Source organism: Sprattus sprattus, assembly GCF_963457725.1.
Source record: "Sprattus sprattus genome assembly, chromosome: 10".
NCBI lineage: Eukaryota > Metazoa > Chordata > Actinopteri > Clupeiformes > Clupeidae > Sprattus > Sprattus sprattus.
In genome coordinates, this window is record NC_137908.1 from 17,617,115 (window position 1) to 17,638,390 (window position 21,276).

At 43.4% G+C, this 21,276-nt stretch overlaps 2 protein-coding genes across 6 annotated transcripts in view; both read right to left on the bottom strand.

Annotated features, from left to right (window-relative positions):
- The window catches only part of gnai2b (guanine nucleotide binding protein (G protein), alpha inhibiting activity polypeptide 2b), a 41,372-nt gene extending 34,095 nt beyond the window's left edge, over positions 1–7,277 (bottom strand). The window contains exons 1-2 of one of the 2 annotated variants that reach the window (XM_080845542.1): positions 7,141–7,277; positions 6,657–6,805 (exon numbers count right to left, since the gene is read on the bottom strand). In XM_080845542.1, the coding sequence (XP_080701668.1) occupies positions 6,657–6,774 (118 nt within the window). In that variant the 5' untranslated portion in view covers positions 6,775–6,805; positions 7,141–7,277. Of the gene's footprint in view, positions 1–6,656 lie in introns of both variants that reach the window. The other variant, XM_080845541.1, reaches the window with a different exon arrangement.
- A 948-nt stretch (positions 7,278–8,225) lies between these two features.
- slc38a3b (solute carrier family 38 member 3b) overlaps positions 8,226–21,276 on the bottom strand; it is a 39,189-nt gene continuing 26,138 nt past the window's right edge. For all 4 annotated transcript variants that reach the window (XM_080846410.1, XM_080846409.1, XM_080846408.1 and 1 more), the window contains 12 exons: positions 21,162–21,235; positions 20,974–21,066; positions 20,226–20,307; positions 17,129–17,211; positions 16,961–17,019; positions 16,011–16,184; positions 15,071–15,150; positions 14,878–14,978; positions 14,388–14,512; positions 13,835–13,979; positions 12,944–13,047; positions 8,226–12,672 (listed from right to left, as the gene is read on the bottom strand). In XM_080846410.1, coding sequence (XP_080702536.1) covers positions 12,568–12,672; positions 12,944–13,047; positions 13,835–13,979; positions 14,388–14,512; positions 14,878–14,978; positions 15,071–15,150; positions 16,011–16,184; positions 16,961–17,019; positions 17,129–17,211; positions 20,226–20,307; positions 20,974–21,066; positions 21,162–21,235 — 1,225 coding nt within the window. In that variant the 3' untranslated portion in view covers positions 8,226–12,567. The remainder of the gene's footprint in view (positions 12,673–12,943; positions 13,048–13,834; positions 13,980–14,387; positions 14,513–14,877; positions 14,979–15,070; positions 15,151–16,010; positions 16,185–16,960; positions 17,020–17,128; positions 17,212–20,225; positions 20,308–20,973; positions 21,067–21,161; positions 21,236–21,276) is intronic.

Consider the following 21,276-nt stretch of genomic DNA (forward strand, 5'->3'; position numbering starts at 1 on the left):
TTTTACATCCTCAGATGCATTTTGATGTGATAGCGATAGCGATGTGAAAAAGAGAACCCACTGGCTGGCAAGGCCCTCACTATATATATTCTTGTTCTCCAGGTTGGAAAACCCACAAAATAGGCAGCATAAGATACAATGTTACAGCAAAACATTGCCGAATATAATCAGTAAGTGAATTAGCTAGGAGTACCAACTTTGCTGTTGTCGCCCTCTGCAAAGCAAGTCTGTGCCCGCTGTTAGCTAGTTTCAGCTAATGGATCCACTCTAGGACAGTAGAGGAGACGGTACTGGAGTGAAGAGCATCTCCATCACGCCACCTTTCAGCTCTGCAGCTCTATCTCTGTCTCTGTCTTTCTCTGCAGCAGGGCTCCAGGTGATGACAGAACAGGGTCATGCCAGGTTTAATCACACTTCACACAACTTACCATGTCTCAGCATCGGCTGTCCCTCCCTTTCACCATCCAGAACATCAATGCAATGGATTTGAGGGATTTGAATATTGTCTGGTTTAAATATCATGTGGTCATACTGAATGGATTTGGTCTACCCATTAATATTCACTACATAGCACAAGGAAAAAAAGCTAGTGTCTACTGGAATCAATCATTCTTGCCACCAAACTTCTTTCATTAAAGACAAGCAAATAAGATGTCCCCAGATGATGGGCTCATAAATCTTGGTATTTTTGACTGTGTCAAAATGTCAGGAAAGCTGATCTAAACATATGTGCACATTTGGCTTATCTTTTCGAAACAAATGAATCTGCATTACAGAGGTATATTTCTATAATGATGTTCCATCCAATGAGGTAACAAGGAGTCTGTGGTGTGATTGACAGAAGGTGTCTATGCACACTTGGAATCCAGTTGTACCAGATGTGGTCTATGCGTTCAAACAATACCACACTAAACATCTAGCACACTCCTCTAAAAACACACAGCACATGATGTACAGATGTGTTCACCCACCCACACGGATGCACACTCACACGCAAGTGCACTCAATGGTAAACAACACAACCAGAGAGAGAGAGAGAGACAGATAGCGAGGGACAGACAGAGAGACAGACAGACAGAGACATAGAGACAGAGAGACAACGAGCGTGCACACCTCACATCCATTCAGCACCTTGCATGAACACACAGACACGTAACTCATGATGTCTGGCAGGTAGAGCGCATCAGAGCGTTGCCAGGGGTGACAGCTGCCCCGCACAGGCCACAGGGGCCCCTATAGGGAGCGACCTCCCTCCCCTGTCGGACGAGAAAATGGCAGAACGGTCATTATACATCAGTCACACACTGGCCTGACATCCACGCCAGCTACTCCTCCCCTGCCTTCCACCAGCTCTGGGACACTCCTGACATTTTATGGCTCCAAGGTAACTGCAAGGCAGCCAGACAAAAGTGCAGGGGGGGGGGGAGGGGGAAGAGTGATAACGTGACGGTAAAAGTAGAGGTATGTGAAAAAGAGGGAGGTGTGTCAGACAGAGGAGATTAAAAAAAGATCGTGTGGAGACGTGTAGATACAAAATAGCCTTTCTAGACATAGAAATGTGTCAGTGTGTTGGTGATGCGACACACATTTACACAAACAAGGTTCTCATTCCGCACGCTCAGGTGTTTGGTCTTTTGTCTAAACTGTTACAACAACAATGGCACAAAAAGTTTTAAATTAGCTCATCGTGATATATCACACTAAGGAGGAAGCACTCAGCAGGACCATGCCAAACTTCTGTTGAACAGTCCTCCTACTTAACGCCACTTCATGTCTGCACACAGCATCGAAACCAAAAACTGAGGCCAAACAGGAAAAGAACTGAGAGGGGGGAGGGGGAGGAGGAGCTGAGGCTGGGGCTGGGTTAGAGTATGTAGGCTGTTTGTCATGCTGAAGTGTCTGCTACTAGTGATCTGTGTGGCCTTTTGCCTTTTCTTGTCTTCTGTTTAAATACAGGATTTGGTTCACAGACTGACGGGGCTCAAGCCTCAAAGCGCTGACGGACAGGCAGAAGATCACTTTTCTCAAAGCGGTGCTGCATACTGCAGGTTGTGGTGTGCTAACCATCAGCTGCTTTAAAGAGCTGTAAAAATAGCTCTGTGCATGTCTGTCATTTACCTGACAAGGCTAAAGTGAGATTTGGATGTTTGCATTGCAAGCTTCCCTTCCCATGCTAAAAACAAAGCCCAAATGGAATCGTTTTGGGCTGCTAACACACACACACACACACACACACACACACACACACACACACACACACACACACACACACACACACACACACACACACACACACACACACACACACACACACACACACACACACACACACACACACACACACACACACACACACACACAAAATGTCTACTGAACAGTTATATCTATAAATATAGTTTAGTGATAGTGTGGTTTGGGTGTGTGCACTCAAACTATTTCAACATCCTGTCTAGGTGGTTGGCATTTGAATTAAATGGAACATTTGAATACATTTTGTCTCGCATACTAACCTACACTACACTATTATATAACCTGATCCAACCCAATGACTTTATTCAGCAACACTGAATTCTCTATTGTACTGTATCAATGAGCCTCTCTACATCCGTGTGGGTTGGTCAGGTCTTGGGTGAGAAGTCATAAAGATCCTATCTCACCTCAGAAAAGCTTGGCCTTGAATGAGGCAAAATAAAGCGCTAAAACAATCTCAGTGAGTCTATCGGAATGTGCGCAGTTTTGGCAGTGATTTCACAAGGTAATGTGACCTTTGTTGATATTTTATTCTTATTGGCGGTTGAACATGGCTGTGTGCCTGCTGTTGGCTCTGGGCGTGACAGTGGACGACCAGTCCAACTCACAGGGATAATGATTGACATGACATAACGCAGGTGCACCACGCCAAGCCCCCCTGTGATCTTACGTTTCTCACATCTGGATCAGCTGCCTGAAACTCCTGTTTGGCCTCAACATGTCTATGCAGCAAAACTCCCTGCATTCCTAAAGGCCTAACCTGAGCAGGGGATTCCACAGAGGGAGTGTGTGTGTGTGTGTGTGTGTGTGTGTGTGTGTGTGTGTGTGTGTGTGTGTGTGTGTGTGTGTGTGTGTGTGTGTGTTGTGTTTCATCAGGGTGACAATTTAAGAATTGTTTATGTCAAGAACCACAAAACTAATTTTGTCTTTCACACCTAGTGTGTGTGTTTTCCCGACTGCATAAATATATCAATCTTGTGAGCCCTGTGAATCAGCGTGTGCACTGTATATATGTACGTACGCATGCTCTTCTGAGTGTGCCGGCCTTTCAAATATATATTTGCTCTTTCATGAGAATGTTTGTACTTGTTTCTATATGAGCGCAAGTGTGCAGGTGCATGCAAGGACGTGTGTGTGTGTGTGTGTGTGAAGGCTGGAGGGTAGATAGACTGCCTCTTCCCGTACCCTGTGCTTAACAGCCCAATTCCTAACTCTCCCATCTTCCTGAGCCCAGCTTGAGCGTGCAGCCGACCCTGTGATATAATCAGTGCCTCCGGCCATGAGACAAGCCAGGGCTCTCTTCCCTATTAAAAGCACGTTTTCTTTCATCCCTTTATTTCATGCTGTTACCCAGAGGTAATCTCCAGGAGACGCTGCACTTTCCACTGTATCTTTTCGATATGTATTATGTTTTTTGGTGTGTGAGCAATTGTTTGGATGCATTCAACCAGTAAGACAGAGGGAGTGCTGTAGCCTTAAATCCCCCCCAGCCAAACGAGCGCAGTCAATCTGAGCCTGAAATCTGTTGGGAGACGAGTGTGGGCATGAAAAGAGAGACGAGAATAATACGGAAAAATAGCTCTCAAAATCTGCTCACAATTTAGTTGTTTTTGCTCCAAATATCAGATGGCAACCCCAGTAAAAAAAATTAAATGTTAGACAAATGTTTAAATTTCAATTATATCACCATAAACATACACGAGAACTATGTAACTATCTATCTAACGAATGACACCAACATAAACGATAGCTTTACAGCAACCCTTTTTTTCCACCAATAACCTTCCATGAGCAGGCTCTCGCCCCAAAAAACTGCCAGCTCATGCCCACGCCTCCACAACCACCAGTTAGTCACAGTGTTGAGGTCACCCTTGCCAACAATCAATCCATCCATCTGGTCAGCGGATCTGCCATGACTGTGAAAGCGCTTTGTCTCTTTTCATTCTCCTCCTCCTGCTGCTGTCAATCAGCCTGCCCTCTTGATGCCCACCCAGGCCTGGGCAGAGCCCACACAGCACAAGGCTGTTCAAATCCTGGGACACATCTGGTCGGACCTAGTGTTGCGCTTCTGGTCGGAGCGCTTTCCAGGCACATTCTGTCACTCCTGAGCTCAGTGCGGGCCAACTGTGCCAATGAGCTGTGATTGCACTTGCACGGCACAAGCCAACTTTAATGTGCATGAATGACAATTCATTTTGACACCATTACCTTCTACCTACCCCCCACAACCGTATCAGCCGTTTGTACCCCCCTTCACACTCCTCACCACCTGCTTCCTCAGCTGACTCTACTCACTTCCGTACCTGACGTCTTCGGCACAGACTGTAATATGGGCATCGACATTGAATCACTTTGTAAATCCCAATTTGTATAGAATGAAATTTACAACGTGATGCATCCGTGAAGGTTGCACTTTGGGTATCTTTCCACACAGGGTTATCACATAATCAGCGGTACCCAAATGACTAATCAAGTAGTCTTGTTGAATGCTCTTAAATTATCACTCGCATGCCATTGTGTGTAATGTGTTAATTAAGTATTTGCTTTCAGCACAAGTGCCCTCAATCCTCCGTTTTACAGAACAATCTCTCTCTCTCGTTTTGGATTGTATTAGATTGGTTTAAGGATGAGTCAAACAGATCGTGTATGCACTCAAATAAATTAAATCTCTGCCGTGAAGGACACATTCTTCATTACAGTGACCACCAGAATTTACGAGGAAACAAGAAAAAAACACACAGGATAGTCAGATCTTGTAAATGCTTTGAGGCGACTCAGAGACAACTTTCAAATGATATTTGCACCAGGTTTTAACTGAAGCAAAAAAATCACACAAACTCAACGTCTACAAATCAAGACACTCACACACCCTTATAAAAGCCTGGGCCACTTGAGCAAACACAGGCTCACCAGACAGCCACCATTAAATAATGACTTATATAGAAAATAGAAAGAAACCTAAATGTGTTTCAACCCCAATTCTGGAACTCATTCACCGTAAGAGCAGCATCTGGACGTATGGAATGAAAAGCACCTTCCTGTGGCTAGACTAGCCGTTAATCTTAAGACATTGTGGTGTGGCACGCTGTTTGCCTTTGCTGACCATCAATCTTTCAGTGGCTCACAAGATGGGCTAGCAACCTTACAGCCTACAGCCAGAAGAGCTGCAGAGGCCACAGTAGATTCTGCATCCATTAACAGGATCTTACAGATAGTTCGATTGTGGCTCCTCTATACTTCACCTTACAGCAGACCTGATTTACAAAACAAGCATACTAATAAAGTATTCTGTCAGCACTTTTCTTTCATGGAAGGCAATGGCCTACTTATCCAGAGTAGTAGACTCTTGATGTTGTTAGAGGAATACTTTCAAGACTTTGCCTTGTCTTCTCCACTACTAGAGATAAGAGCTGCTTTACTGCAGCCATAAAACCAAAACAATACCTTGTGTACACTTTTGCATGTGCACTGCAAGAAAGTATTTTTTTAACTTGTGTTTTGGTGATCAGCTCATGTCTGAAGAACGTCTCAGTGGAGGTGATGTTGAATCTTAATATAAATCCATGAGTAATTAGGGGCAATATTTCACGTTCATGTATTTGTTCTCAGAGGAACACCTTTTCATTTTTACCTGTCTGTAAGTGTATTTCCTTTGCTATTCACCAGCATCTTCAATACACTACACAATTCAACGTTTTACTGGTTTGTTATGTAGGCGACTTAATTTGTACGGTCTTCAGTGAGAGTCATCGTGTGGCATGACAAGGCATAGCTTCTACTTTCAGGATTACGGGCAGTTGCCCCGCTAACAAGCTGAAAGTGCATGTGAGTCAAAAGATGATCATACACCAAAAGATTGCTAATTTGGTGCGCTACCATGCTAATGTTCGATGTTTGGTAGAGCCTACAAGTGTAGTTCAGTGAGTGAAGCACATTGCTCAGTGCTCAGAGAGAGAGCGAGAGACTAGAGCTTATTTTGGCGTAATGACACCGTAGAAAGCGGAATTGAATGTAGCTTGATCCAAAAGGAAAGTTCCCCATAATTGTTACCACTTCTCTCCCTTGAAAATCTCAAATAACTGTAAACTAAAATCTACTACCGCTGGTAATATAATGTGGCATCGGGTCCGTTGGATGCAAGTGGCAAATACTCAGACTTGGTTTATCTAAGACTAAAAGGACACGAACGGTCTTTACTTATCAAATAGTCAACTGAATGTGAATGATGTGTTTATGTAACCAAGTATGCTAAGAACAGAAATGTGCCCTGCAGAGTTAATAAAAAATCAAGCAAGATGACAGCTGAGCCAACCAGACACATGCAGCGTGGCTAGCGCAACTGCATAACCACAACATTCCGTTACATGAGACAGTCGGCTTTCCATTCATTTGACCAAAAGACGTACCTAACAAGAGCAGTTTCACCTCCCTCGCAGCCTTCTCCCCGTCGTCCCGAAGGTTCTTGTCGATCATTTTGGATCGCTCGGCAGCCAGCTTGTCCTCGGCGCTCACCGTGCAGCCCATGGCTTCCCAATAGTGAAGCGCACACCTGAACCTTGCGCAATTGAAAAGAAGGTACCAGATACTCTACTACACAGGCTTTCCACTTCTTACTGGACACCGAGTCGAGTTCCGAATTCACACCACGTAGCCTAAGCTACGAATAAAGTGGGAGTTATCAAAGTAAGCTATTCAATTCTGGTGGCTGAATCTCTCAGAGAATCCACTTTGCAATGTAGTTACACTAACCAACAGTCCATGTCACCTGACATTAACCAATTAACGTTAATAGACACAAATATAACCCATTTAGATCCTTCCAGTAGCCTAGTCTGTTGACATGGGGTAATTAATGATGAACCATGCCTCGGGTCATCTAGGTAGGCCTACCATACAGGTAATAGCTGGTCTTCTCAAACGCAATCTCTGGGACGAAACGAAGTCGCAAACAATGTAGCGCGTCGACAGGAATCCAGCTGCTGACTTCGCCGTGTGAATGTTGATTAGAACCACTGGCACGATGTTGTGTGCGTTTAACGACCCTCTTCTTTCCGGTGAGTCATCACCTTGAACACATGTGTGTTTGCGTTAGCTGGTTAAACGCGGTTTGATTAAACGAACTGTTACACGTTGCCACGCCTGCTGTCCGCTGTGAGAAGTTGGCTCATAAACAGTACAGTGCACTCCGTGGTGAAGATTCACAGAGCTTCATGACCAGCTAGCTAGTAGTCACTCTTCCACAGAATCCTGGGAAATGTAGTATTTTTGTAGCGCACTGGAAACTCGTTAAGGTTGCCTATTCCACGCAGGTGTCAAATTTTCTCCTGGGGCCAGGAGTGTTCTTACTCTGCTAGACCGTTGTTTGTGAGCTACTTTGCGCTGCTTATGGCGAGGGTTACCTAGGCATTAGGAGTGAAAGTGTAATAGGCTACAGATGCGACCTATTCTGATACAGGCTTTCATCAGAATGCCATTGCTTTACGTGATTTTAGGAATGGGGCTGTGCCTCCCTCTAGTGTTTCACTCAACGCCAGCTGAGAAGCGCTTGGCTGTGGACTTCCTACAAAGGTATTTTTTCTCCAGCTCTAATTTGATGGAAGATGCTAGAGTAAACAAATGTCATAGTCAGAACGTTGCTTCAATACAACGTTAACATTAACACATCTCTTTCTAATCATCTGGCCTCTATCCATGACTAGGATCAGTATTGCCGTAGGTTAGATGACTGGTAAGGGATCGTCTCCCACTTCAATATGAATCACAGAGGTCACGGTCAGGCTACTCTTGCTTTAGTGTTTGTGAATTCGAATTGGGTCATTCTGCCCTGCACACGTGCTGAATCATCTTGTAATTAGAATACTTACCAGGAGGTAGACAAAATAATGTTGCTGGATTTACCAAATTAAATCAGAAACCTTATCGAGCAACAAAAGCCTAAGAGGGTGCAAGTCACAAAACAAGACTGAACACGTAAGGGTTTTTAAAAACAAACACTTTTGTTTTTACTGTCAAACTAAAACTTCTATTTACACTATTCAAGCTAAATATTCATGAAATATAGAAGTTGGTAGTCTTTATATACATCAGACATAATTTATGTATGCCACAAAAGGAACCCAAAGATCCATAAAACAAAGTCTGTATTCATCTAGATTTTTTTTTGTTTTTTATCAATTATCAAATCTTGTACATACATGAGATCAATGAGACAACAAAAAAAGACAAATATTTAGAGTGTACATCTATGTTCTGAAAAGAAAAATGTGGGGAATAAAGGAAACTAAAAGTAAACCGGAGGAAGTTGAATTGTTGGCACCGGTGAGGATAACCATCACTGAAGGCTGGTCATAACTGATTACAACATGAGGTAATGACTGAAGTTCCATGAAGGACTCATGTTTTTATGATTGGATTAACAAAACAACAGCCACCAAGGAGTGGCAGCACTGAGCAGCAATGAGACATTTGAGAGAATACAAATATACATAAATTTCGTTGTACAGCAATCAAATATCCAAATAGTGTTTCAAGAACTTTGACTGACATACAAAACATTTTTCATCATATCGTCTCCTGAACGTTACATGCAATTATTGTGCGAATGAATCTCAGGCACTGAAATGGGACACTGACGTTTGATTTTAGTATTGAGAGCTTCTGTACCAACCAGGCACAGAGGTTCCATAACAAACATATGAATTCTACATTTACCTTCAGCACTTTCAGAATGAACCATACAAATGACACATTGTGATGCTTCTGGGTACAGATTAAGATCAAGGTCAAGTGTCAAATTAAAACATACTGAGAGAGAGAATGAACGTATTTATGAACTGATGGTTACCATTTCTGTGAGTAGTTCTTTGATTTAAGAATCATTTTTGTTCTAATCATGTTTTGTGTTCCTCACAAAGAGTATTGTTGCAAATCATTGCAACGCAGTAGTGTGTGTTGTAGAGTTACGTTGCGATGGTTACACTGACATGACAAGTTGACATGACATGACCAATATTCAGCTCCTGTCAAGTGTTTCAATAGCTCCACCCGGATACCAGTTGTGACAGCTGTAACATCTAGTTGACTTGACTGTGTCGAATTTTTCACTTCTCTGCTCTCAGGTAATACTGTAACCTATCGTGGGCACTGCCATGGCATCAGAGGTTGCCCATACGTTTGATTGCAGAGCCTTACTCTCTGGGCCGGCCCTGACACTGCTGCAGCTAGGCAAAAACTTGACATTGGCCTCAGAGTTTGAAGTAAGTCAATGCAAAACAAAATCTAGATAAGCCAAGTCATTTTGGGAAAAAGCTGTGCAAACAGATGAAGTTATAATTGTGTTGTTTGGCCATATTCACCAAAGAGGTGTGTGGAAAAAAGAGCAGCAGTTGATGAAACGAAGCCCTTCACAACTATTAAGGGTGAGTGGATTTATTCTGTTGTGGGTTTTTCTGGTAGCCAGTGGCACATCAAACATTGTATGAATAAAGGGAAGTGTGGAAACCACTACATTTCAGGGTGCAATGTCAAGTAGTCTGAAAAAACACTGAACCCTACAAGACACAAGTTTCTACAACAGGACAATTATTCAAAGCATACCTCAAAATACACCATGAAGTACTTATAAAAAATTTAGCTTTTGGAATGCCCTGCAATATGTGGGTAAATCTTAAACATGAGCATGAAAGACACAAAAGGTTTCACAGACACTGGAAGTGATCTGCAAGAAAAATGAGTGAACATTCATAAATAATTATTTCCTGTTTAGAGGGATGGCTTTAAGAACATAATGTTGGGTTCAAGAATACTTCAAACATATGAACTCCCAAAAGTCACTATTTTGAGGCTCAAGTGAGTGCTCACACTTCTCTATCAGAATCATAGCCTACTCCTCATGAGCAGATCATTTTGAGTGCAACTGTATGTATGTCTATGAGTGGTTTTGTGTAAGAATATCCAGATCAGTCGTACATTACAACTAGGAGCACAGCCCTACACTGTAGTGTAGTCCACTATGTGAAAAGGTGCCCACCACTTCAAATTTCGAATCCCTCTCCCTAATCTAGGCTTTCTAGATCTGGGCCTGTGCAGGTGGCAAGAGGAGTGAGGTGTGTGTGGGTTTACATCGAGACAAAGGACACAAAGGAATACAAAATTCATCGGCTAACTGTCTTGAATGAATAATCCACTTCTGGGGCAATGATTTTTGCATCTTAAAAAAATACATAGAAAAGAAAACTGAATTTGGAGCATTCCACCTGCTCCAAACGAACACTCACAGGTGAGAGGGCTTGAGCGTGGACTGGTGCCTCTCTCAGGTGACTCAGCAGTCTGCTGGTGATCCACACCCACCTGCCCGAGCACCTCAACATATCTGCCACAACACTCAGAAAAGAGGCATCTTCAGAAATCTAGAGGTATTTAATCGAACATCTTTACTAAGAAAAAAGCCTTTATGGGAGAAAGGGCTGGGTGCATACTGAAGCCAAACCCTTTAACCTGCAAAAACAATTGAAGGCTTTAAGGCAGGGGTTTTAAACTGGTTTTGTCCCAGGGACCACCATTCTGACTAGAAAATAATTTGCGGCCCACTGATGTGCCTGCATGCGCATGTGTGTTTGTAACCGCCGCAGACACGCCCCCTCCCCCTGCACAGATATTCTGCCTTTAACACTTAAATATGTGCAGTTATAAGGGTAGATCACTAACCGCCGTCACCACACCCCCTCCCCCGCGCACATATTCCGCGTAATCTGGAAATGTGTTGAAATATCAAAGCGAATTTATAAAAATAAAAAAATTCAATGGGGCCACGGACCCCCGGTTGACAACCCCTGCTTTAAGGGGTCAATCATTAAGGCTCTAGATTATGCCTGTTTTTCTGAAACTGTTGTCTTGCACAAAAGTGATTATCATACTCTCTCTTGCCTCTACACAATATACACACTAGGCACTGGAATAGATGATCAAGAACCTGATCATAAAGTGTCTGATCATAAAGTACTCTTTACACACTATTCACTGAAATACATATAACATGTCTTGCAAAATTAAAAACACTTGATACATATTAAAATAAATATAGATATTATGGTTTTGATGCTGTCATTTATTTTTTCTCTAGCGTTAGTGAATAGTTTTATTTTGTACTCATAGAAGAGCGGGGGCCAAGGTCCCAGCTCGATCTGTGACAGTTCAATGCTGGCTTTGGCACGTAATGCTTAGATGCTAACAGTAGTACCAATACTGTTACTCCATTTAACTGTCATAGCAGGACAATATCTGAAAAGACTGACAACATCTCCCTCCTCCCTTTTCCGTCCAATGACATTCATTGAGCCACTATTCAGTTAAAAAAATCACATTAGTTCCAATTCGGAAATAATAAAATAACATGTAACTTGAGCTTCTTTGTGTATGTGTGTCTGTGTGCATATATACATATAAGTACCTAACACTACATACATACATACATACATACATACACACATTGAATAATAATATGTGTTTCCCTACCAAAAATAAGTGTACAAAATTCTACTAAAGTTTCTGCTGTGGGAGGGTGCAGTGCTAGCTGTAGTTCATGCATATGTATACCCACAGGTTAGATGTGGGGTTGGGTCCAGAGGATATAACATAGAGAATGGGGTTGGCAAAGGGTGAATCGGTATACAGTGAATAATAAACCAGTTTCTCTCCTAGGGACAACCTAAGGTTGTCAATGAGCTGCAGACCAGAGCAGCAACTTCAGAATTGACATTATCATCCAGTCCAGCTTCATTCTCTACTGGGAAGCTTTGTTTTAATGTAGGGGTTGGTCAATGTAAAGCTGTAGCATCCACTCTGATTTTGAGCTCTAGGGAGGTAGCCATTTGTTTGTTTTAAGTTTTTGTGATATTCAATTCTTCCGCCACACCTAAATACTGCAGTGTAGTGAGTGTTGACCCAAGTTTGACAGAAAATAATCCAAAACCTGTAAGATTAGCATTTACTGGTTCTCTTCTAACTGTCTGTCAAAGTCTGGACTTGATAGTGGATTGAGCCTACTGGAGATCTGTAGGCCTAATGTTCTCTTTATAATGTTTTGGTGGAGAGAGCATTTCTATGAGCTAATAGTAAAAACCATGACAAGTTAGATTCTCAAACCCCACATCCCTGGTTCCTTTCTGCTGGACTCTCCCTGACCCAGACACTGCACACACACAGGCACACTTACACCCCGACACACACTCTCTCTCTCACTCTCTCTCACACAAAACCACATAAACACATTCACACTATCTCACAATCAGTTGTATAGTTCATGCACACACCCTTCCCCTAGTGGCCGCCTCCAGCATTGCTGCTGCCTGTTGTCCAGTCAATTATGATGAAGCTCAAGCTCATGGACATGAAGAGGAAACCAAGTACAGCAAAACACGCCGCCTACACAACAGAGAGACAGAGAGACAGAGAGTCAGAGAGAGAGAGAGAGAGAGAGAGACAGCAGTTTGAGAACATCATCTTATGCTGAAACATAACAATATGTCTTATTGTTCTAATAATCATACCCTTCTATTTTCAGCTAGGAAATGGCTAACTTTTGTTAATAATTATTGAATGCTTCATAGTCAATACTGAGAGAGAGACAGAGAGTGAGAGGTAGGAAAGACCAAGAGAGTGGATAAAGAGTGAGAAAAGATATGTTGTTCCTCACCACAATCTTTGGGGTGGAGTTCATGGGTTCTTTGTCTTTGGGGACGATGCGGATGTAGAAGACGGCGGGGAAGATAAAGATCAGGCATGGAGCAGACGTGGCACCTGGAAGAGGAGAAAGGTAATAAGGTCACACTATATGAAGACTTCCTAGACCACAATGACAAACCTGCAGTGACACAACAATGTGACTTTTGTGAATATAAATGTTGCTGCAGACATACTTTCCTGTAAGACACTGGCACTGGTATGCTGTGGTCAAAGCGACAATGTCAAAGGTAAAACTGCTTCAGGCTTTTGAAATAATTCAGTACACAAAAAATGATTATAATAATTGTTAATATCAATAAAGTTATAAGGATATCTACTCAGTTTGACTGACTGATTAGAAACTGTTTAATATGTCACTAATGTTGGTGTATTACAGACAGCCCCCACATTACTGGATATACACAGATTCGCTCCACCAGTGCCGGACAGACCATTTTTATTATAATACTTTCCGAACTTTGAGCACTTCTACCCTAAAGCTTGCCCCTTTATGTGGGCGGATGGTAGCTAAAAAAATATTGACTCAACCTGTGCAGGGTTATCTGCACAAACAGGCCGTGCTCTCGTCTAGTCAAGGCCAAAGGGAGGGAGTGAGAACGGGTAATCACGGTGGCTGCCAGTGTCCCAAGAGAGACTCACCCCAGAGCAAGATCACAGCCACGTGAGCCTCACACAGGGCAGGAAAAACACACACCTGATGCAGTGGACAGGCTTAACACCTACACCAGTAATGCAATATGCTGATTCTATATATGCATATATACTGTATGTGTGTGTGTGTGTGTGTGTGTGTGTGTCTGTCTGTCTGTCTGTCTGTGTGGGAGAGAGTGTCATGACCTACCGATGAAACCAAAGATCCCCAGTATGTTGGGCGCGAAAATTACGAGCATGTTGATTAAGGTGAGGAGGATGACAGCGATGGCAATGTGACGGACCCAGCTGAAGGCACTTGTAGGGAAGAGCATCAGCTGGATGGCCCTACGTACCTGAGAGCAGAAGAACCAGAGAGAAGGTAGAGAAAGAATGAGAAAAAGAATGAGGGGGGAGGAGAGAGAATTCATGAGAATAGGTAAGAAAGGAAAGGAAAGAGTATGATGGAGAGAGAGATAGATGGGAACGGGAAGAAAAAAGGAGGGACAGAAGAAAGAAAGGAAGAGAAAGACAGAGAACACAGAGCAGCAGTTCAGATACCTCATGGTAGGAAACTAGATGGCCTAATAGGCCAATTAAGTCGAGTCAGCATGAGCCAGGGACATCATTACTGCACTGACATGACGATCACTAGAACTGCCTTTCCTCAAAACATCATTGTCTTTATCATCATCATCATCTCTACAGAGAATATCTTTTAAACTCATTTAGCTTTCTCTAAATTAAGGGGTGGGCACACTCACCGGGAACAACACGATTGGCACAGTCAGAGTGACAGCAGTGAGCACAGCCAATCGGACGCACAGGATCAGCGTGTCATAGGGGTCAATGCGGCTGTAAGTGTGCAGCAGCTCTGGCTCCACATTGCCTGAAGGTGTCAAAAATATCTTATTATTATTTTGCATGGATTGAAAACTTCCATAGCTTATTGGAATCTGTCTAGCCATCTTTACAAGATGTTTTTGGATGTGTTATCATCATGTGAGGTGACACTTGAATTATATGCTAAAAAATAAACAAAAACAGCACTATCCATGGTGAGGTCACATTTAATCCTTCCATTTTAAAACTATATATTATAATACAAGACATAGCATTACAAATCATTTCCTCAAGTCTCCTGTCGAGTGCAGTGACACACCACTTGATATCATGGCTCCAGCTAGACTGACTGAGATGCCACGTGTACAAGTTCACAACAAGGAACAGAGAAGGTCAAAGGTGAAGGTTCACCGTAGAAGGTCAGGTAGCCAAAGAGTGCAGCCAGGAAGTAAATGGTGTACATGATGAGGATGGAGAGGTTGGACACGTGCTGCATCCGCTTATGGGTGGGGCTGGGGTCAAAGATGAAAGGGTAAATGTCAGGCTTTGGAAGGCACAGTAATTATGTTGTGATGAGTGCGTAAGGGCTAAGGGTGTTCCTCACTTGCGCAGCTCTGTGTAGATGGGCAGCACCTCGGGGTGGCACACGAAGGCAAACGCCAGGATGGGGATGGTGTAGGCTGTCTGTAGGTACACAGATGGACAACAACAACACACACACACACAAACACACAAATAAATCAGATCTGCCAAATAGTCTTAGCTTTCAGTCAAATAAAATCAGCTGTCTATGTAATGTCATATGTAGCACCACACACACCCTCTCTCCAGTCACTGTGACTGAGGTTGCTTATATTACTGACCCTAATCCTTTGATATTCCTAATCCATGTAACTGGGACTAAACCCTTCTCTAACTCAGTGTCATATGCCTGTGTTTATTTATCCAATATTAAACACAACAAATCCCACAGCTTCAAACCTCCCATGGAGCTATTGACTTTAAAGGGGAGCTCACTGAGGTTATAAACCCGAAAAGTCGCTGACATGAAGAGAATATGAAAACCACATGAGGCGTGTGGATTACCACTATGACTCTGGGCTGTATGATAACACTTTTGATTGTGACACAATTGCATGGATTAATATGCACTGAATTACCCTGATGCCACGGCCGAGATTAAGGTTTTGCAGCAGTCATAGAGGGAATTAATTCGCCAATAGCAGATTGACATTTTCTGCTGTCAGTAATTTGCACGCTTTTTTAGCACTTTATAGTCTAGCTGTAGTCTAGTATATGCTACCTCTGCTTGTGGACTGCTTCGGTGGAGAGCATCCGCTCAATGAATTTATGCAGATGTAAAACGAGCAGCCACTCTGCCTGCGCTGATCCACAGAGCGGCTGTTGCCACAGCAACACATGCAGATGCTAATGTATGGCTCATCTTTGTCTCATGGCACTGTTCATTCTCCACGGTTCAGTTCATTGTTGTTATGGAAGCTTATCGATGTGCCTTGTTGTCATGGCGATGAGCCTTTCTGTACCTGTGAGTTCATCGTGAACATGCGAGGGCCGCAGTGGGTGTCGTCCTCCACGAGCCCGTTGTGGTAGGAGTGGCTGTGGTCGACTAATGAGATGTTGGAGAGCATGTGAGCGGCCGTGGCATTGGCTGTGTACTCCTCGAAGGGGCAGGGGATCTGGAACTTCTTGTAGATGACCTGTGACGATGGTAAAGATGGGGGAGAGGACAAGGGGGAAAAAGAAGAAGCAGAAGAGGAGGAAAGGAAAATAGAATGAGTGCGAGAGCAGACAGACTGATCGATGCAACTGACTGGTCGAAACTGCTGGGCTAAATTGAGCTGGGCGGAAGGCAGTTGTAAATCTGAAACTATTAAAAGGCTATTCGTTTTAACAGATGTCAAAACAAATAAACACATATAGCGTGGCAAGTGTGTAATAAACACCTCCGCAACCGTAGCCAGGCATTCTTATGAAATCCATTCCCACAGCGGTAGAGTGGCACGGAGCTCACTTTGAAGTCTGATTCTAGCGCCCATAATCCTTTACCAGCCTATTCTCACATCAAGCCAAGGCCCTCCTACACCCCATGCCCAATATGATCTTCTGTGCGTGGGTGAGATACTGAGAATATTTTGCTTTGGCCCAGGGGCTGATGTCAACTGCAGAAAACAGCCTGAACTGAAACATGGGCAGCCACTTAGCTACTTATCATAGATAAGGGATTCAAGGGTGGAAGATTAAAGCCAATTTTTCCATGAGTCGTTCCCCCTTTTTTTTTTTTTTTTTTTTTAAATAGGGCTTTGTCAGAGTTTCTTCTTAGCATATGTAGTCACACTGTAAGTGTGCTTGTCTCACTGTGTGTGTGTGTGTGTGTGTGTGTGTGTGTGTGTGTGTGTGTGTGTGTGTGTGTGTGTGTGGTGTGTGTGTGTGTGTGTGTGTGTGTGTGTGTGTGTGTGTGTGTGTGTGAACTTACTGCAGAGAGGAAGAAGACCATGCAGCTGAGGGAGAAGCCACTGGTGTAGCCCAAGTAACCTGTGCAAAGGTAAACACAGATGATGTTATTTCATTAAACAATTCACAGAAGAGGAGAAGAGAGGTCAGCAGATGAGGAAAAAGGTAGGCAGGCATGCTTTTGACTTACCAAGCTGTTTCATGAAGGCCAGCGGTAGGATCACCATGAAACTGACCATTACCACAAGGTAATTGCCGTTTAAATACCACTCTCTGTAATGAGACAGAAAAAGAGAGAGGAGAGAAAAGAGAGTCTTAAAATGCACTACTACCTCAACATCATCTCCTTAGTTGGCTATAAAAGATTCATGTCTGTAATAATGACAGGTAATTGCTCTTAAAGAGCTGAACTAAAACATACTTGTGTTTTTTTTTGGGGGGGGGGGGGGGGGTGATGGGCTTTTTCCTATACACTTAAGCACTTTTCCAGGGGCTCTGTTGGCAGGACTCTTACATAGAGACTGATTTATGAGGCATCTTTAAGTGTTTGCGTGACTGCTTTTCCACATATAAATAGCAGTTCGCTGGATGTATGTGTGTGGATGCTGGTTTTGTGTGTGCGTATGCATGTGGATGTGGGCATATTTAGCCGGCTGCTGAGTGATTTAAAACCATGTCCCCATTAGGAACTCCAGCTAACCCCCTCTGAGGTCACGCTGACACAGCCCCTGTCCTTGTTCCCAGCCTGTCTGCATTGAAACCCTGTGGCCTCTGATGCACGCTGGGCCTAGGCAAATGCTGACTCTGTCTATGAACGCCTGAAGTCTATAAACGCCTTTGCGCTTTTTGACTGTTACTAAATCCTTTCTCTTTCTTTTGCTTATTTGACCTTGGTTGAGTGCACTCTCAAAACAAGACTTTCTCAAATTACAATTACAAACATTACATTATCACATTAATAACATTACAAACTGAGTTCAACACATGAGCATGTGTATGTGCCATCTAGGGCACGTGCCCTGCAAATTCTGCCTGTTATCTCCCTCTATATCTGGAGGCTCTTTGGTGGGAGCGACACACCCCTCCCTCCAGCCACAGCAGCCGTCTGCCTCATAAAGAGCCCTCTGAAATAGACCCACGGTTGCATTGATGTAAACACACACATGTTTTTTTTCAAACACTTGCGCCCTCACCACACATGTGAATGGGCTGCATGTCCTGTGACTGACCCTTATGAAATAGTGCTGGGAAACATCCACGTGAGGGAACACACTTCCTCATCCTACTCATGTTTCTGGTGTTCAGCGCCTAGCCTCAGACTAAACAGAGCGTCATTTTGTGGCCCAATCCATGTTGATCTCAGGAAAAAATAGTCATTCTAAACATGTGAATTGATAAATGTCTACAAACTGTATTTAAATAAATATATGTTCATGTACATGTCAACATTTACAGTGGGTGACATGTTTGTAGTTTTTTTATGCATGTTTGGAACCAGTGGCACTTATAAAGTATTTTTTATAAATCAAATGGCTCATAGAATGCCCTTTCTATATACAGTACATCGACATATACCACACATGCTAGCTAACCGGAGAGCTCATAGGAAGAGTGGAAGGAGAGCTGTTTAGGTGGTCTTTCCCAGTCTGAGCAGGTTATAGCGGGGATGTGTGAGTTGTAGGATCAAAATGGGTGGCTAGAACAGACATTCCAATCCAGCAGTCACTTCATTTACAGTCCACTAAGAGTCACAAGACTGTCTTCATCACGTACTGTAAGTACTACACCAAGTACACATTTTGCGTACTGTTTTGTGTGTGTGTGTGTGTGTGTGTGTGTGTGTGTGTGTGTGTGTGTGTGTGTGTGTGTGTGTGTGTGTGTGTGTGTGTGTGTGTGTGTGTGTGTGCGTGCGTGTGTGTGTGTCTCACGAGAATGTGACCTCAGAGCTACCACTTAAGATAGCTGCCACCCTGTCACCAGGATGTGTTTGTGTGTGTGTGTGTGTGTGTGTGTGTGTGTGTGTGTGTGTGTGTGTGTGCGTGTGTGGGGGTGTATGTGTTGTGCTTGCATGCTTGCTTGTCACGTGGCCTACATTATACTTTCATTGATATCATGTTTACAAACACTCATTCAGTGGATCATACAATCAACTTTTTAACTCAATCTCCCATGATACAAGTAACTAGACTTCAGACTCATAAAAAGGCAATACTGCGTTCTTATGAGACTTCACCAGCATCCAGATAGTTTGTGCAGATTATTGTCTCTAAGAGTTTAACATGTCCAAGAGTTTCTTCTTCACACACACACACACACACACATACACACACACACACACACACACACACACACACACACACACACACACACACACACACACACACACACACACACACACACACACACACACACACACACACACACACATACTAAATCACAACACCATACCCATTCACCCTCGCATACTGACCAAAAAAATGCATGGAACAAGTAGTCTCAAGTAGCTTTACACATACAGTCACACAGTCAGGCAGCAACAATAACACGGGTGACACACACACAAACAACCAGGCAAGAGAAGAACTGATTGGAGAGCCACCTGGTAGTACTCACAGGGTTTGTTTTTAGACACAGAGAGAAGGAGAGAAACAGAGGGAGAGAAAGGGAGAACCAGAGAGGCAAGAATCCACTCCACCATGCCAAAGAAGAGCAACAGAAACACGACACTTGTCCTCTGACGTCACACCGACACCATGGCAACTGCCGTATTTTGACACAGTTGTTAGCAGTGAAGGGAGAACGAAAGCTATGAGCGCGCCTGTCGACACCAGCCTGTGCTAGCACGGACGCACAGCGCCTTGCCCACAGGCACCATACCTGGACTGGCTGGCAGTGCTGAAAGTCGGGGGGGATAGGCCTCCCTGGTATTGAGTGTTCCAGGAAACAGCCACGTAAATAACAGCAGGTGGTGTGATTATGGTTTTATTCAGTTGCATCAAGCTGCCGCTGAAACTTGCAGTGCTGATTGTAGAGAATGTGTACTGCTATTAAGGAGCCTTATTCATTGCTTTTCTTAGCTGTACTGGAGTATAGTCCCAAAGCAGTCACAGACACAGGAAAAAGACTAACATCTGCGCAGTGTGGTTTTCAGTGTCAATTTTTTAAACTCTTAATTGGCTTGGTGAACTAGTTTCACTCACACATATGATACTGAATATGGAACCGTATGTCACATCAGGTAGTGATCATTCTCTGTCTGAATGAGAAGGACTAGTAAGACTACTCACGTGGCTGAGGGTTCTGCCTTCAGGAAAGCCTGGATGACCAGTGGGAACTCAGACTTCACGATGTAACAGTAGCTGGACATTGCTGTTGGGAAGGAGCGAGAGATCGTCAGGGAAGAGGGACGTAGACATTCTTCATCAAAGGGCCACCATACAGTTACCAGAGCATGGCAGTGGTAATAACAAACGTTGTTACATTGTCCTAGAAGTGATGTGCAACTACTGTTGTAGATAGCCACAACACTATTCTAGCAGTCTATTAAAATCACAACACAATATGACAGAGAGTGATAGTGAAAGACAGAAACAGAAAGAAGATTGGTCAATGTCATTTCACCAAAGAGGGAAAAAGAAGAAGAAAGTGCATTGGTAATATTTTAAAATGTGAGAGCACAAAAAAAATTGGGGGTACACTGGATAAACTTAGTTGTGAGGGTAACGACCCATTGTTGAAAACAAATACTTTTTTTAAAACTTAGAACGCAAGGCGCTTGCACTTCACAGTCAAACTTGCCCCTTGTTGTGTCATTCCATAGAGAAACAGTTGAAATCGCACAAAAATCCTCCTTCCTGCAGCTGCCCTAGCCCAACACGCTGAAGCGATTAAGCTCAGTTTAAGAGTGATATTAACAAAGTCAATGACGTGCAGGTGTAATTCCCAGACTACTCTTAAACACTAACATTACTTCCATTCAGTCTGGTGATAAACATCAGTGTGTGGTGCCAGAGAGGAGGAGGGTTCTATCCTCACCTCCAATGTTCTGCAGGGTGATGGCTATGCCGGCAGCATACTTGCCAGGTAGGCCAAAAGCCCTAAAGCCCAGTTCCTCATAGGCTCGGATCCCTAAACAAAACAAAAATGATATATATAAATAAATTAACCACAAAGGTGCCACTTTATTTCAAAGCAAATGAAAAGTACTTGTTGGAATTACATACCCACGATTCCAGAGGACTTCAGCAGCAGATGGATGGAGTACAATGAAAGAAGAGCCACCGCTGTCAGGAGGAACCTGGATATGAGGACACAGACATGCAGAAGCGTACAAACACA